At 39.1% G+C, this 13,166-nt stretch overlaps 1 protein-coding gene across 12 annotated transcripts in view; it reads left to right on the top strand.

The window, feature by feature from the left end:
* The window catches only part of Ralgapa2 (Ral GTPase activating protein catalytic subunit alpha 2), a 266,124-nt gene that overhangs the window by 99,342 nt on the left and 153,616 nt on the right, over positions 1-13,166 (top strand). For 11 of the 12 annotated variants that reach the window (XR_007594897.1, XR_007594898.1, XR_007594899.1 and 8 more), the window contains 2 exons: positions 7,859-7,993; positions 10,482-10,579. Coding sequence is in view for 9 of the 12 variants with exons in the window: in XM_050159621.1 (XP_050015578.1) it covers positions 7,859-7,993; positions 10,482-10,579 (233 nt within the window). In the remaining 3 variants the exon portion in view is untranslated. Of the gene's footprint in view, positions 1-1,962; positions 2,104-7,858; positions 7,994-10,481; positions 10,580-13,166 lie in introns of all 12 variants that reach the window. The other variant, XM_050159626.1, reaches the window with a different exon arrangement.

The raw sequence follows: 13,166 nt of genomic DNA, 5'->3' as shown, positions 1-13,166 counted from the left end.
TTTTTATTTATACGCGTTGGTCAGCAGCAGATGCATGCATGTTCCATATGATACCATAAATCTTAATTTCCACCAGGTATTTTAAACTAACTGTACAGTAGAAGCACCAGCATGTTTTAGAAAACAATCAGGAAAGGCAGGCTATGTTTCAAAATGTTCTCAGGTGTTTGAAGGGCCATGTGACATTGGACATTTTCCAAAAGTTTTGTAAAGATATTTGTGGAATTTGTACTTTAAAACTCTAAGGTTGACTTTTATAGAAGTAACTAAATTTTAAAAGCCTAGATCTGTTTTATTTTTGAAAGACAATGAAAACTGTCAGTTTATACAAGTCTATTATATTTATGCTTTATATATACACATGTATGCAGGCATATAGATGCATTTCCTATTTTATATCTTTTAAAATGCTAAGTGTTGTGAATCAGTTGTTACTTATTAATAGTCATTGAAGATTTTTGTATTCCTTGCAGTTTAATAAGACTTTAATATTATCCATGGGTAATTTTACTTAGTTTTCTTTTCTTACTTTTTAACAAAGTCCAGAGTGTTTCCCCTATAGTCTGAGTGTATAGAGGAGTTTCTCTAAGTGTGGAAGTTCACTGAAATAGTTCTCTGTTCTTAGGGAGAGTTAGTAACAATTAGCAGTAATTGTGGGATAGCCATTCAAAAGTGACTTTGTTTCTTGCATCTCATTAAGAGCGGGTTAAGATATTCACATAACGATTCACCCCACAGATTTCAGTTAGTTAAAGCAGCTATGGTGACACCAGAGAACCAGAGTGTAACTGAAGCAGCCTGGCATGGAAAGATAACTCTGGCCCTGGGTGTCAGTGATGGTGAAAATCCAGATTATAACCTGATAGTGATCAAAGTCAGTCGTAATTGCCACATAAAACAGCCAGTATTTTACATTTTTAAAATGCATGGTGATCCATTTTGGGAAAATGTGCAATCATTTGATTTATAAAGGGAAAGTTCTTTAAAAAGTGCTCAAATAAAATATTGCCCATATCTTGAGATAAACAAATCTTTTATACTTTGACGTTTACATGGTTGTTGCCCTTTACATATTATCTTACACACACACGAGTTACATAATAATCTCATTGCTGGAGATGCTGATAGCAAAGAATAGGGGAAGGGACAAAGCTAAAAGTTTGTTTCCGTTTTTGCAAGTGTGCCACTATTGTGTATAGTTTTGTTTCACATATAGAGGTACATAAAATAATAATATAACAAATAATCCTTTGTACTTTGATTTTAAGGAAAGATTCGATTTTATTAATTTGAAGTACGCTCTCTTTCTCTTTGTTTTTATTAAATGTTTATTTAACCAACAATGTATGAGAAAATTGAAAGTTGAGAAACTTTGGCTTATTAAATGTGAAATACAATATAAAAAGAGTTTCCATAGATATCTAATAAAATATCTGATTTATATATTCACAAACTTCTGTGACATTTAGTTCACTAAGTGGTTAGCTTTTAAATACAGTCAGCTCTCAGTAATTCAATTTCTGAATTATTTGTTGCTTAATAGAAATTGTTTTGTCTTGGATCAGATTTTCTATTTCTCACTGTGGTCTTTGTATGTGTACCGTTAGGAACAGATACTACTGTACTAAAAATGTAATAATGGGATGTGCTTCAGCAAGCAACCCAGACATCATTTAGATACACTCTGATATACAGCAGCAGAAGGAAGGGTAATGCATGAAGCATTCCCAACTGAAATAAGTTCTTTGTGTAGAGTAACCATTCTAAAACATCATCAGCGCTTGGCTGAAAGTTGGCTGTATTTAGAGACTGTGATTAAGTACTCTGATTTTACTGACTTCTTTTTAATGCTTAAAATGGCTTCCTTTAAATGTTTAAAGTAATTGCAGCACCATAAGAACTTAGAAATGGTGAAAGGTCTCGCTGTGCTCTGATGTAATGTTACTTTATCTCTCCTGGAAGCTAAGCGAAGCCAGTCTATCAGCAACTGTGTCCACCTCTCTGAGGCTTTGCCTGCCACTAAAAGCGTCCCGCTCCTCCTCCATACCGTGAGCGCTCTCTTCCCTGGTCTCTCTTACTCTTCTTGCTCTCACAGGCTGTCAGGTACTGTAATGCTGTCTTGTGTGTCCATCCATGTCCTCAGGCTTCTCTCTCCTGCCCTAACTCCCCCCGAGTCACACTCAGGAGACTGCCCTTTTCACTTGTGTTAATTTTTAAAGATGTTGATGGTTGTTTTTGTATAGTTAATGTTTAGTAGCAACTAGGTAGCCAAAAATTCTGTAATCTCCTGGTTATCAGATTCATGCTGATAATTGAGGTTTTAATTAAAACACAACAAGAAAAAAGCTAAACTGCTAATTCCTAAAACATTTTTGTTCTTAGATTTCACCCAGTTGAAACTGGATTTAGTTCTTGTGTGTGTTTTTCTGATGATATTATAGTGCCTAGCACAGTAAGATGAATGTAGTTAATAATAAACCATTGTGTATCTTGACATAGCCAGGGTAGGGTGTTTTGAATGAACTTGTCAAATAAATGGTGAGAGAGATAAATGCACTAGTTATCCTGGTCTGATGTCACATTGCCCACACTGTCCATGCATCAAGATGCCACCCTGTGTACTAACCACCGTATGTAATTTAATTACCCTGTGCCAGCTGTAAAGGGAGGATGTTGTAGTAGCAAAAGCAAGTTTTCTCATGTTCTTCCTAGTCACTCCTCAAAAGAAGTTTACTTTCTGCTATTATATCCACAAAGAGATATTTTCAGTCATTTTAAGATGAACTAGATCTTAATTAAGAGGGAAATGTTTTCATATTTCTTCTACATTTTGAGTTCTGACATGTAGGTTAGGAATTTTTAAATATTGGGAATGGCCTAACTACAGTTTTTGTAGCATAAACACTATAGCACCATTGTAGTTCGACAAAGCAGAATTAAAGCATAATAAGATACCAGGAGGGAAGTGTTATTTTTAACTGATACTGTTGCCTAGAAAACTCTCTTGTGAACACTGAATGTTAAAACAGCGAGAATGGCATTAAAAAGGGCCACCACCAGTTAAGTTGCTGCTTGAGCAGTAAATGCTTGGGGATCAGATTTTTCAGAAAGTGTACTTCTTTTAAGTAATTGAAGAGGTCTTTGAAAGAATTTGCTATATGTTTGGCTGGTTGACACCAAAAAGAAATCTTTTAATGTGAAAAGTTTTATTTTAGTCTAGTTTTCTTTCCTCTCTTTTTCACTTAGGTTTTTTCTCACTAGTTTTTCTGGAATATGTTCTCAGAAAAATTCCTTCTTATTTATAGCTTCATTTTAAAATGTTTTGTTCTTATTCAGGGTTGCTTTTTGACTTACTCAAATATTTGGTTCTTATGTGTGCGTTCATGGCTCCAGCAGAAATTGAGTGATTTGCTGCAGTAACTGTCAGTCAGAGATGATTTGGCAGCATCTGGAGACATTTTGGGTTATCACAGTAAGATGGTGCTATTGGTGTAGAGGGTAGAAGACAGAGATGCTGCTAAATACTGTGCTGAGACAGCCCACACCAGAAGATAGTCAAGCCTCAAATTCCAATCATGCAAATATAGCAAAGCCTGTAGGGGTGTAAAGTGGAGCAGGCTGGACCAGGTTTCTTGTCTTTGCCATCTTCACTCCTGGTTTTGTAGCAGGGCAACTCTGAGACACTGGTGCCACCATTTTATCTGACAGCTACAGTAGGGAATGTCTTCTCAGTCTGACCCTGGCTTCCTTTATTAGTTCCATTGATATCGCTGTCCCTTGTGACTGTCCTGTTAGTAGTAGACTAGGCCAAGGCAAGTTTTTACTGCCCTGGGAGTAGATGTCCTTCCTGATTGGCAGTTTGCAGCACTGAGTGAGTTCTGGCCTATCTCTGAGTGGATGGGTATCTCCTTCTAAACTGTAGCTAAATATCAAGCAGATCTGTTAATTTTCCTTTCTGGCCACAAGTTAAACATTTTTTGCTTTTCTTTTTGTTTTACTGTTTCAGTGGTTGCTAATTTTTTTTTTTTTTTTGATGGCAGTGGTCCTTGTTTTGGTTTCTAATCTGTGTGAGCTGTCATCCCAACAAAATTATAATAATAGAACCAATAGCAGCAGATTTGGAGATGCAGAAAGCAGTGGTATTTGAATTTCAGGAGAATCAAAAAACCCACTTCCATTAATCTGAGTAGTTGCATTGAGAAACAAACTTGCCCCTGGGAAGTAGGCGTGCCGGCTGGGGAGTCCTCTTTCTCGTTCATGAGAACAGTCCCTCTCCTCTGTCTTACACTGTTATCTGCTTTTTGTGTTGGGGCATTGATCAATCTATAGTACTTTCATGCTACACAAGGGTAGATTTTTCTTTTTCTTTGGGGAGTATTGGAATGGTTATAACTAGCAGATTAACTGTCTTCCCTTATCTTACGCTATGGGACATTAGGGCAAGCCTTGCTTAGATGCTTCTGTGCCTTGTTCATACGCTCCATGAATGTGCTTCTTGTTAGAACCTGGACTAACTTACTCTCAGAAGCTTACCTTGTGGACATCTAAGGTGATAAATAGCTAGTTTCCTGAGCTTTTAGAAGGCAAGTTGGCTTCATGATTGGTGTTTTTCAAGCTAGGACCTTACGTTCTAATTTTGCTTGTGCAGCTTTGTGCAGGAGTTAAATGGAAGAGTATTTTGTTTTTTGGAGACAGAGCCTTGCTTCATTTAATAAGATGGAATAAGGAAGTCTGCAATTAAATAGTGAGTAAAAAGGAGACAGACATCTGGAGAAAATAGAAGCTAACGGAAGAGCTGGCACATTTAGTTCAGTCATGCCGACTCTTTGTGGGGAAGAGAAGCGGTCCTTATGATCATTTTGCTGATGTTTTCAATGGAGCTTTAGAAAACAGTGGGTTAGTGATGGTGTTGAGTAACTACATCCTCAAGAGACAGGAAAGTTAGTCCTTTTAAATTGGGTGTTATTGGACTTCACAGAAGATAAATGAACTTAGACTCTGAGGCAGAATTCAGCACTTCAAAGTGATTGAAACAGAAATTGTGTGACATGTGAAACAGGATGCATCGAATCTGAGATTTATTGTACAATTGTTATGTAACTCAGATGTTCCTTTTCTGTTTGACAGACAAATCCAAGCCTTTCTATTTTATACCAGTGTTAAAATCATTTTCATTAGTTACAAAAGAGCAGCTCATCAGGACACAGTAGAATGGGAGCAGCCTTAGCCCAACGCTTTCTTCGACAACAACATGTCAGCAGAGGGAGCTCAAGAACCGTTAGGAAGGAAAAGGCGTTCAAGTGTCATTCTCTTATCCATTTGCATAGAGCTCTTATTCTATACAGATAGTGTGGCACACACAAAAGTCCATGAAATGTGCAACTTCAAATCAGCGAATTGGATTTATATTAAGACATAAGAATAATTGTAAATTCTTTTTTACACATTTTCTCAATTGACAGTCAACTTCAAGTGTAGACCCTAACAGAACGCTAAGGTATGTGGCTGTCTTCTTTTTTCCACTCTAGTCTCTCATTCTTCCATCACTGCCATTTCCGGTTCTTTCTACAGCCTTGGACTATCTCCATCTGAGAAGTCCCTCTTAACAGTTTTGCAAAAACAAAGCCTTAAAAGATGTATTAGGCCCGCCTGTTGGGAAGGCAGACAGCTGGTGGTAGCAGGCTCCTGTCCTCCGTCTGCTGTGTTGAGGACCAGTGGGGACACTCTAATTTGGAAGCCATGGTGCTGTGGCTGTGTTGCTTCCCGCCAGATGGCGATGTTCTTTATCTTTAGAAAGATGCTGCCAGTGTTGGCTCAGCTCTTATTTACTTCTGCTCAGAACCCAGAAACTGGCATCCATTAGTGTTTGGCACCAGGCTTCAGAGAAAAGAGAAAAAAAAAAAAAACCACTCCTCCCTTTGTCCACAAAAATGGGCCCTGGCCAATTATTTCTCAGATTGTTAGGAAGCTCTTGGGCTCCCTCTACTGATACAGGAGTGACAAATACAGTATCTTCATTTAGCCATCTTGCAAAATTAGAATAAAAAGGTAACTAGAAGAGCTGGTCCCATAGTGTTGAGGGGCCTGATGCTAAAGAGTCTAGAAGACTTGCAAAAAGAGCCTAGTCTTTGCTCTGGGATATATAGGTAGACTTAAAATGTGCACATATGCCTTGCGTGTCCTTTATGGAAAAAGTGAATAGTTCTTTGCTGCTCAAGAGAAGCAGTAGGCAGAGATGGCCTGGGAAAGATGAAACTGTCTCTTCATGCTCTCTTAGCCTAGGTTCTCTCAGGTTCCCATTAAGCATCCATCTTTAAACTGTGTTTTAAGATGATAGAACTTTGATTCATAGTTATGACTCACACAAAGCTCATAGATTTGAGCCTTGTAATTACACTAGTGTAGTAGAAAACAGAATTTTCATTTGGGAAGGAAAAAGCAGAGCAACAACCTTTGTGGAAATCCCATACATTAAACTCAGAATCATCCTGTGTACGCACATCTCCTTAGCTGGAGTGAGCCTTTACTGTGGGTTATGTCCAGGTGAATGAGCTGTATTGGCAGTGAATCTCCATTCCAGATGAGAAACCAGTGACATAGCCAATTTAGATAATATAGATTAAGTTTTGAGAACTCTCTTCTTAAAAGTAGTAAAACTTTTACTGCTTAATTTTTTATTTTTGGAAAATATGGTGATATGGGTGTAGGGATATGAAATTTTATGATAGCATCAGTGAGTTTGGAGTCTAGTGTAGAACTGAGCAGTGACTTTGCATGCTGAATGTATAGCAAGAAGTATAGTGGTTTGTACTTGGTGCAGCACTACAGTGAGGGATAGGGGACCTGGGTAAGATTAGCAGAGGGGACTGAAGAGCAGGAGAGAGAGAGAGAGAGAGAGAGAGAGAGAGAGAGAGAGAGAGAGAGAGAGAACAGCAGGAGCCAAGAGGATCAATATTGCTGGGACTAGAGAGAGAGGGAGCTCTTAAATGATGATTGGGGAGCAACTTGTGAAGTAGAGTTGAGACAGGCCAGGTGGACTAATGGCAGACACAGTTGCGCCTTCACTTTAGAGGGGCCTCTTGGACAGCCATGTAGAGAATAGCAGAAAGGAGACAGTAGCTAGTTAGCAGGCTTTTCTGATGATCTAGGCAGATGATGGCGCAATCCTGAGTCTACAGATCTCAGGTGAGTGGTAGGGTGAGTGGGTAGGGTGCTGTGGCTGGTCCTAATATGAACTCTGTGCTTTAGAAATGAGCTAGAAGGGAACCCATCTCCAGGGAAATAGAGGATGTAAAATATTAGCAAAATTATCTTTGGTTTTCCATTTTATACCACGTGGATCATTTTTGTGCTTAGTGACTAGTTCAGATCTGCACATGGTAATATGAGGTTTAAATAGCATTTTATTTTGCACAGTTGTGCATTAGCTGTTAGAAGGAACAGTACAGTTGGAATTCCTGTTTCCTTTCATCTTTATTTAATGTTGGGGGGTTCCAACTGTGCTTTCTCAAGTATTATTTATCTGTCTATGCATTTCCAACATGGCTGAGTTACCCTTCCTGCTAGGAAATTTCAAATGACTCAGAGTTATTGACCTTTTTTTATGTGTGTGTGATTTTCTTCCCTCACCCTTTTTCCTTCACCTGGAAAACAGAAGGCTAATTGTAGCTTGAAAAACATATCATGGAGCGGAATCTTAGTGTTAATAAATATGGATGTTTGGTGACTTGCATGCAGATTATTTTACTGTAGCCTGGCTTCTAAAAACTATATGAAACTTAATTTAAATCAGCTAAGTGTGAAATGCTTTTTAAAAAATCGCCAACCACAGTCCTGTGTTTTGTGTTAATGCTTCCAGAAGTGGAGGAATTCCAGCAGGCAGAGAGTACACCCACAGCCGACTCTGATTATCTTGTGGTGGGACAGCAGCAGGTCCCCCGGAGCAGCAGCACCTCTGACATCACTGAGCCTTTGTGCTCAGATTCTTCTCAAGGTATGTGGGATCTTAATGTTTGTCTGATCCACTGATTGATTTTGAGACAGGGTCTCTCTCTCTCTCTCTCTCTCTCTCTCTCTCTCTCTCTCTCTCTCTCTCTCTCTCTCTCTCTCTCTCCCTCCCTCTCCCCCACTCCTCCCATACCCCGGAGCTCAGTTTGTTGATGAAGCTGGTCTCAAACTTACAAGTTTCCTCCTGCCTCTGCCTCCCAAGTACAAGGAGTAGTTACCCTGGTGCTGACTGAGTCCTCAGTTACTAGTGAAAGCTATAGATGTGGGCTTGGGATAGGGGTAAGCTGCAGGTGGTGTTGCTTATTACATTTATTTAAATATCTGCTTCAAGGAAGAAGGGGTCTTGCATGTTGTGTATGTGTTGTTAGTGTGGGTGTGTGTATATGTGCATATGTCTGGAGGCCAGAGGTTAACCTGAACTATCTTTCCTTGATGGCTTTCAACTTACTTATTTCTTTATTTATTTTGAAGTAGACCTTTTCGCTAGTGTGAAAGCTTACCTGTGAGCTCCAAGGAGCCTCTTACCTCCCCCTGCTCTGCCCCAGGTTGCAGCCCCATGCTGCCTCATCCAGCTTCTTACATGGCCTGGGGAATCTAAGCTCAGGTCCTGATGCTTGTGCAGCAGGCACTTTGCCATTGAGCCATCTCCCCAGCCCAGGTAGTGACCTTGTCATTTGACTGTAAAAATGTGACTTCTGGAAGTGAAACTCTTCCTATTTAACATATTTATCTGATACACACTCCTCAAGTTTGGCGTGACTGGAAACTAGAGAGGAGTCTGAAGTGGCTGGAGAGGGAGAGACAGAGAGTTCCCAAAGTGGAGAAACTTTGCAGTAGGAAGCACGAGAGGCATTGAGGGTCAGGCATTGGGAAGAGCTGAAGGGTCGAAGTGGGCACGAAGGCTGACCAGCTGTGTGAAAGTTTATTAGCAACTCGCAGGCTTCACTGAGGTCAGAAAAATCCCTAGAACATGTATTGGGTTGGTCTAGCTTTCTGCAGCATCAGGTTGTGGAAGGGGAGGAGGGAGTCAGTTGTTACTGAAGCTGCAGACAGAGAGTAGTGTATTGTATAGTGAAAAAACACTCTTCAACGTGTACAGCGTCAGTAAATGTGCTGCCTTTAGTTCCATAGGTCAGTCACTTTATTTCCATGAATCATTCAGAAAACATCCTGCCTTGTTTATCAACAGGTTATCCTGTGTCTTCTAATAATCAGGGTCAGCAAACGAGGAGGGAAACTTTTCCTTAGAAACCCTCTTGAAATAAGAAATTATAGCAGAAAATAAAGCTGAGAAAAGATATTATCTGAAAATTTTCTACTCCTTAAAGGCTTTTGTGTGGATTATTAGGGATAGGGCTATATACTTGGTGGTAGAATACTTGTTTAGCATATACGAGTCCAGGAGTTTAATTCTGAGAACTACTAGGAGAAACAAAGAAAAAAATATCCCTCAAATATTTGAGAGAACCCACCAGTTGATTGATGTTTTCATATAAAAAGGGTTTTCAAATCCTTTCAGATTTTAACAAACTTCACCTGAGAGAAGAAAAGCTCCAGGGTTCTAGTGCACAGTACAGTGTGCTTCCTTTCTGAAGAGCTCAGAAAGCATTGCTTGGTTTCTAACAGCGTCTCCATTAGCCCAGGCTGGCCTGGAACTTGCAGTACACTCCCTGTTCTCTGGGGGCTAGCTTACTGGCATGTACCACTATGCCTGGCCAAGAGGAGACAAGTACTCTGCCCATGTGGGTGTGTGTCATAGTACATATGCTGCTTAAGATGATTTATATAAGTATGTAGATTTCAAAACAGCGTGTTATATAAGATAAACATGCATTATTTGCCAAGTAAAAATTTAAATTAAAGGACTATGATACTACTTTGATTTTCTGAATTTGATTTTGATGTTTTTCTAGAAACTGGTTCTGTTTGTTAATTTCTTTCAAATTTATTGGCTGCAGATTGTTCTTCAGATGCTTTTATGATCTTTTCTTAAATCTTTGCTGGCTATGTGGCAGTATCCCCTTTTAAATCGTTGAAGCTGTTTTTGCTTTCTCGTGCTAGTCTTTCTATTCAGGCAACCCAGAGCTGTCCTGTTGTTCCCTTCCTGTTGCTTCACAGGCCAACCCAGGCAGATCTTTTGTCAGATGCCGTCCCCAAGCCCACCTCCCCAGGGTGATGTGTCATATGCCCCTGTCCAGCATAGTGGACTAAGTGCCCCTATGAGCCACAGTGAACAGTGTTCCATTTGCTCCAACTGAAGCTATCTGTGGGCTATAGACCAGGTCTCTGTGTAGATTGGGGCTGGAGATGCTGCAGACCCATAATTCATGTGTATAGCCTATGATATCTAGATGCATGGTTTATCTATCTGTTTCTGCCTCTGCCAGTCTGCCTGCCTGCTTACATGTCTGTCTGTCTGTCTCCTATTTTACCCTCCAAAACATTCATTTTATCATTTTTACTTCTATCTCTAGGTCAAAAGGTAGAAAATTCACAGAATTTGAGCTCTTCAGAACCCAAGTCTCTTCAAGAGAGTAAGGAACATGTGAAACGAGAACATGAAGGAATAACAGTAAGATTTCCTAGAGAAAATCTCTCTGTTGCTATAACCAAGCATAAATTATACCATAATAATGGATTTTTTGCTGATAGTTTTAATATTTTCCCATTTAGATTGATTATAGGTCCAAATAATCTTTAAGTCACTTAAGGTTGTACTTGCTTTCTGTGTAAAATACAGTCATTCTACAAAAATGGGGGTGAGGTAGCATGAAATAGAATTTACTGGCTGGTCTCATGTTGTCCAGTTCACTTTGAGCAGGTGTACTTGCCTGTAAATTCTTCAGTTTAGATTCCCTACCTGACACAGTATTCCTAAAGATTTTGTGTTTTTTTTTATTTTGTAAAAAAGACATTTATTTAAAAAAACAAAATATAAAACATAAAGAAGAAATGGCCTATAACTCATTCTTTCAGATAAACCTCTGTTTGTGATTTAAAACAGTATATATTTATAGAAAGCTTAGATATAGAACAAACGAGTTCCTTCCCTGCTCCCACCTCTTTGGAAGAGAGCAGAGTTGAGTTCCTGTGTTTTTGGGTTTCAGAAAGACACGCATCAGCTTTTCTGTATAGATCTTGCTTTTCGTAATGAAGCAGATCCAGATGAACCCATTCCTGCCCAAGCGCCAGAACAGTTCTGGTTCTGTTGCTTTGGCCACCAGTTTTGTTTTGTTTTTTAGTCCTTTGCTTTTGCCTCCCTTCACAGTGGCATGGTGTTGGCTGTGTTTTACATACATTCACATGTATGTGGCTCCAAACAATATATTACTTAGTTTCTGAAGTTTCTGAAATCTGTGTGGGCACTGTTGTTTTTTTCACTCAGTTGTATGTCTGTAGAATATCCACATGGTATTTTGTAGTACTTGATTCATCTGAGTTTTCTCTGCTGTGTGATATTCCAGTATGAATATATCACTTATTTTTCTATTCCTCTGTTGATTCTTTCCAGTATTTTAGTTTTCTGAAAGATATAGCCGTGGACTTTCTCAGACTTTCCTCAATATCTCTCCATGTTCAAATGTTTCTCTATGTGACTGTCTAGCCATAGACAAATAAATTATACAAAGATTGTTCTTCTCTACATGAGAATGCTCCTTTCCCAAATGTTTGTAGCTGTTTTATCTTTGCCAGCAATGTAAAGAGTCTCACCAGCACTTTCTTTTGTCAGACTTTTGAAATTTTTGCGGGTCAACCACATGGAAGTGGGATATCTTATTTGAATTTCTTAGATTGCTAATAAGGTTTAAAGCTTTCATGTTGATTGTTTATATTTCATCTGTGAAAGGCAAGTTGATGGCTTTTGTCATTTACTTTCCTTTCTTTTACTTGTATCTGAATAGTCACTGACTACTGATTTTATTTTGATTATGTTTGTAACAGACATCTTCTGTGTGTGGCTGTTTTTCACTCTGGTGTCTTTGGTAAATACATATCCTTCTTTTTTTTTATATTTTTTATCATGGTAGAATTTTATGGATTAAAGCATTCCAGCTACAAAAGGATAAATTATTCCCTTATTTTTATTCTATAAAATGCTTCACTTTTGCTCCACACTTTCAAGTCTTTTATTCTCCTGGAGGTGGCTCTTGATTAATGAAGGAGGGATGGTCCAACCCCTCTCCCAAATGCTTGTTAGAGGTCTCATTTCTCTATCTATCTATTTTCTATTTTTGGTTTTTTGAGAAAGAGTTTCTCTGTGTAACAGCCATAGCTGTCCTGGAAATAACTTTGTAGACCAGGCTGACCTCGAACTCACAGATATACACCTGCCTCTGCCTCTCAACTGCTGGGATTAAAGGCATGCCCCCCCCCCCCACCGCCTAGCCTGAGGTCTTATTTATTGAATCTGTTTTTCCTTTATCTGAAAGGCCACATCTCTGTCATATATTCTGTTTCCTGGACATATCAGCCTTGATTTTGCTCCTCAGGTGTTTTGTCTCTGAACAGAACCACAGCATCTTAACTACCACAGTTTGCTTCCTTCTCCTCCTCTCTGCCTCTTCTAATGGAAGGTAGTTTTTCTTTCTAGTACTCTTGTCTTTCCTTGGTGCTGTTGTGATGCCTTCTCTCCATCCTGTCTGGTTGTTTCTTGCTGGTCTTTGTCCTTGATTTTAAGTTTGACTGCTAGGTATAGATTTAATTTGGCATATGCATTTGCCCATTCTGGTATATGCTATGTCTGTACATCTGTGGTTACTTTTCTTCTGTTCTTTTGGAGAAATCTTGTAATCATTCCTTCAAATAGTCACCTTTGATTCAATCTTCTCTTTTGTTCCAGAATTTTAGATAGAAATAATACTAGACTGGCTTATCCTGCCCCTCTTGTCTCCTAAGCTTCTTCATATTGTCCATTCTCCTTGGCTCTGTGGACATACTCTGTCTTTCACCAGGTCAGTCAATCTGACATTAGGAGATAGCTTTGGAGGTACTTCCTGTGAGTTTCAGAATGCAAGCAGTTTCCTATGGATCTGTTTCTCTGCTTGGAGGAGGTTTGGGCTTTCAAGGTTCTGTTGAGGTGGTGTTTTGTTACTTTTTTTTACCTCACAAGTGTACTTTCGCTTCTAAGTTCAAATGTATTCTTTTAAGTATATCTTGTT

This window comes from Alexandromys fortis, unplaced genomic scaffold (assembly GCF_014885135.2).
Source record: "Alexandromys fortis isolate MF-2015 unplaced genomic scaffold, M_Fortis_MF-2015_v1.1 scaffold_115, whole genome shotgun sequence".
NCBI classification, from domain to species: Eukaryota; Metazoa; Chordata; class Mammalia; order Rodentia; family Cricetidae; genus Alexandromys; species Alexandromys fortis.
Note: the sequence above shows the minus strand (reverse complement) of the source record. Positions and strands in the feature narration are given on the sequence as shown.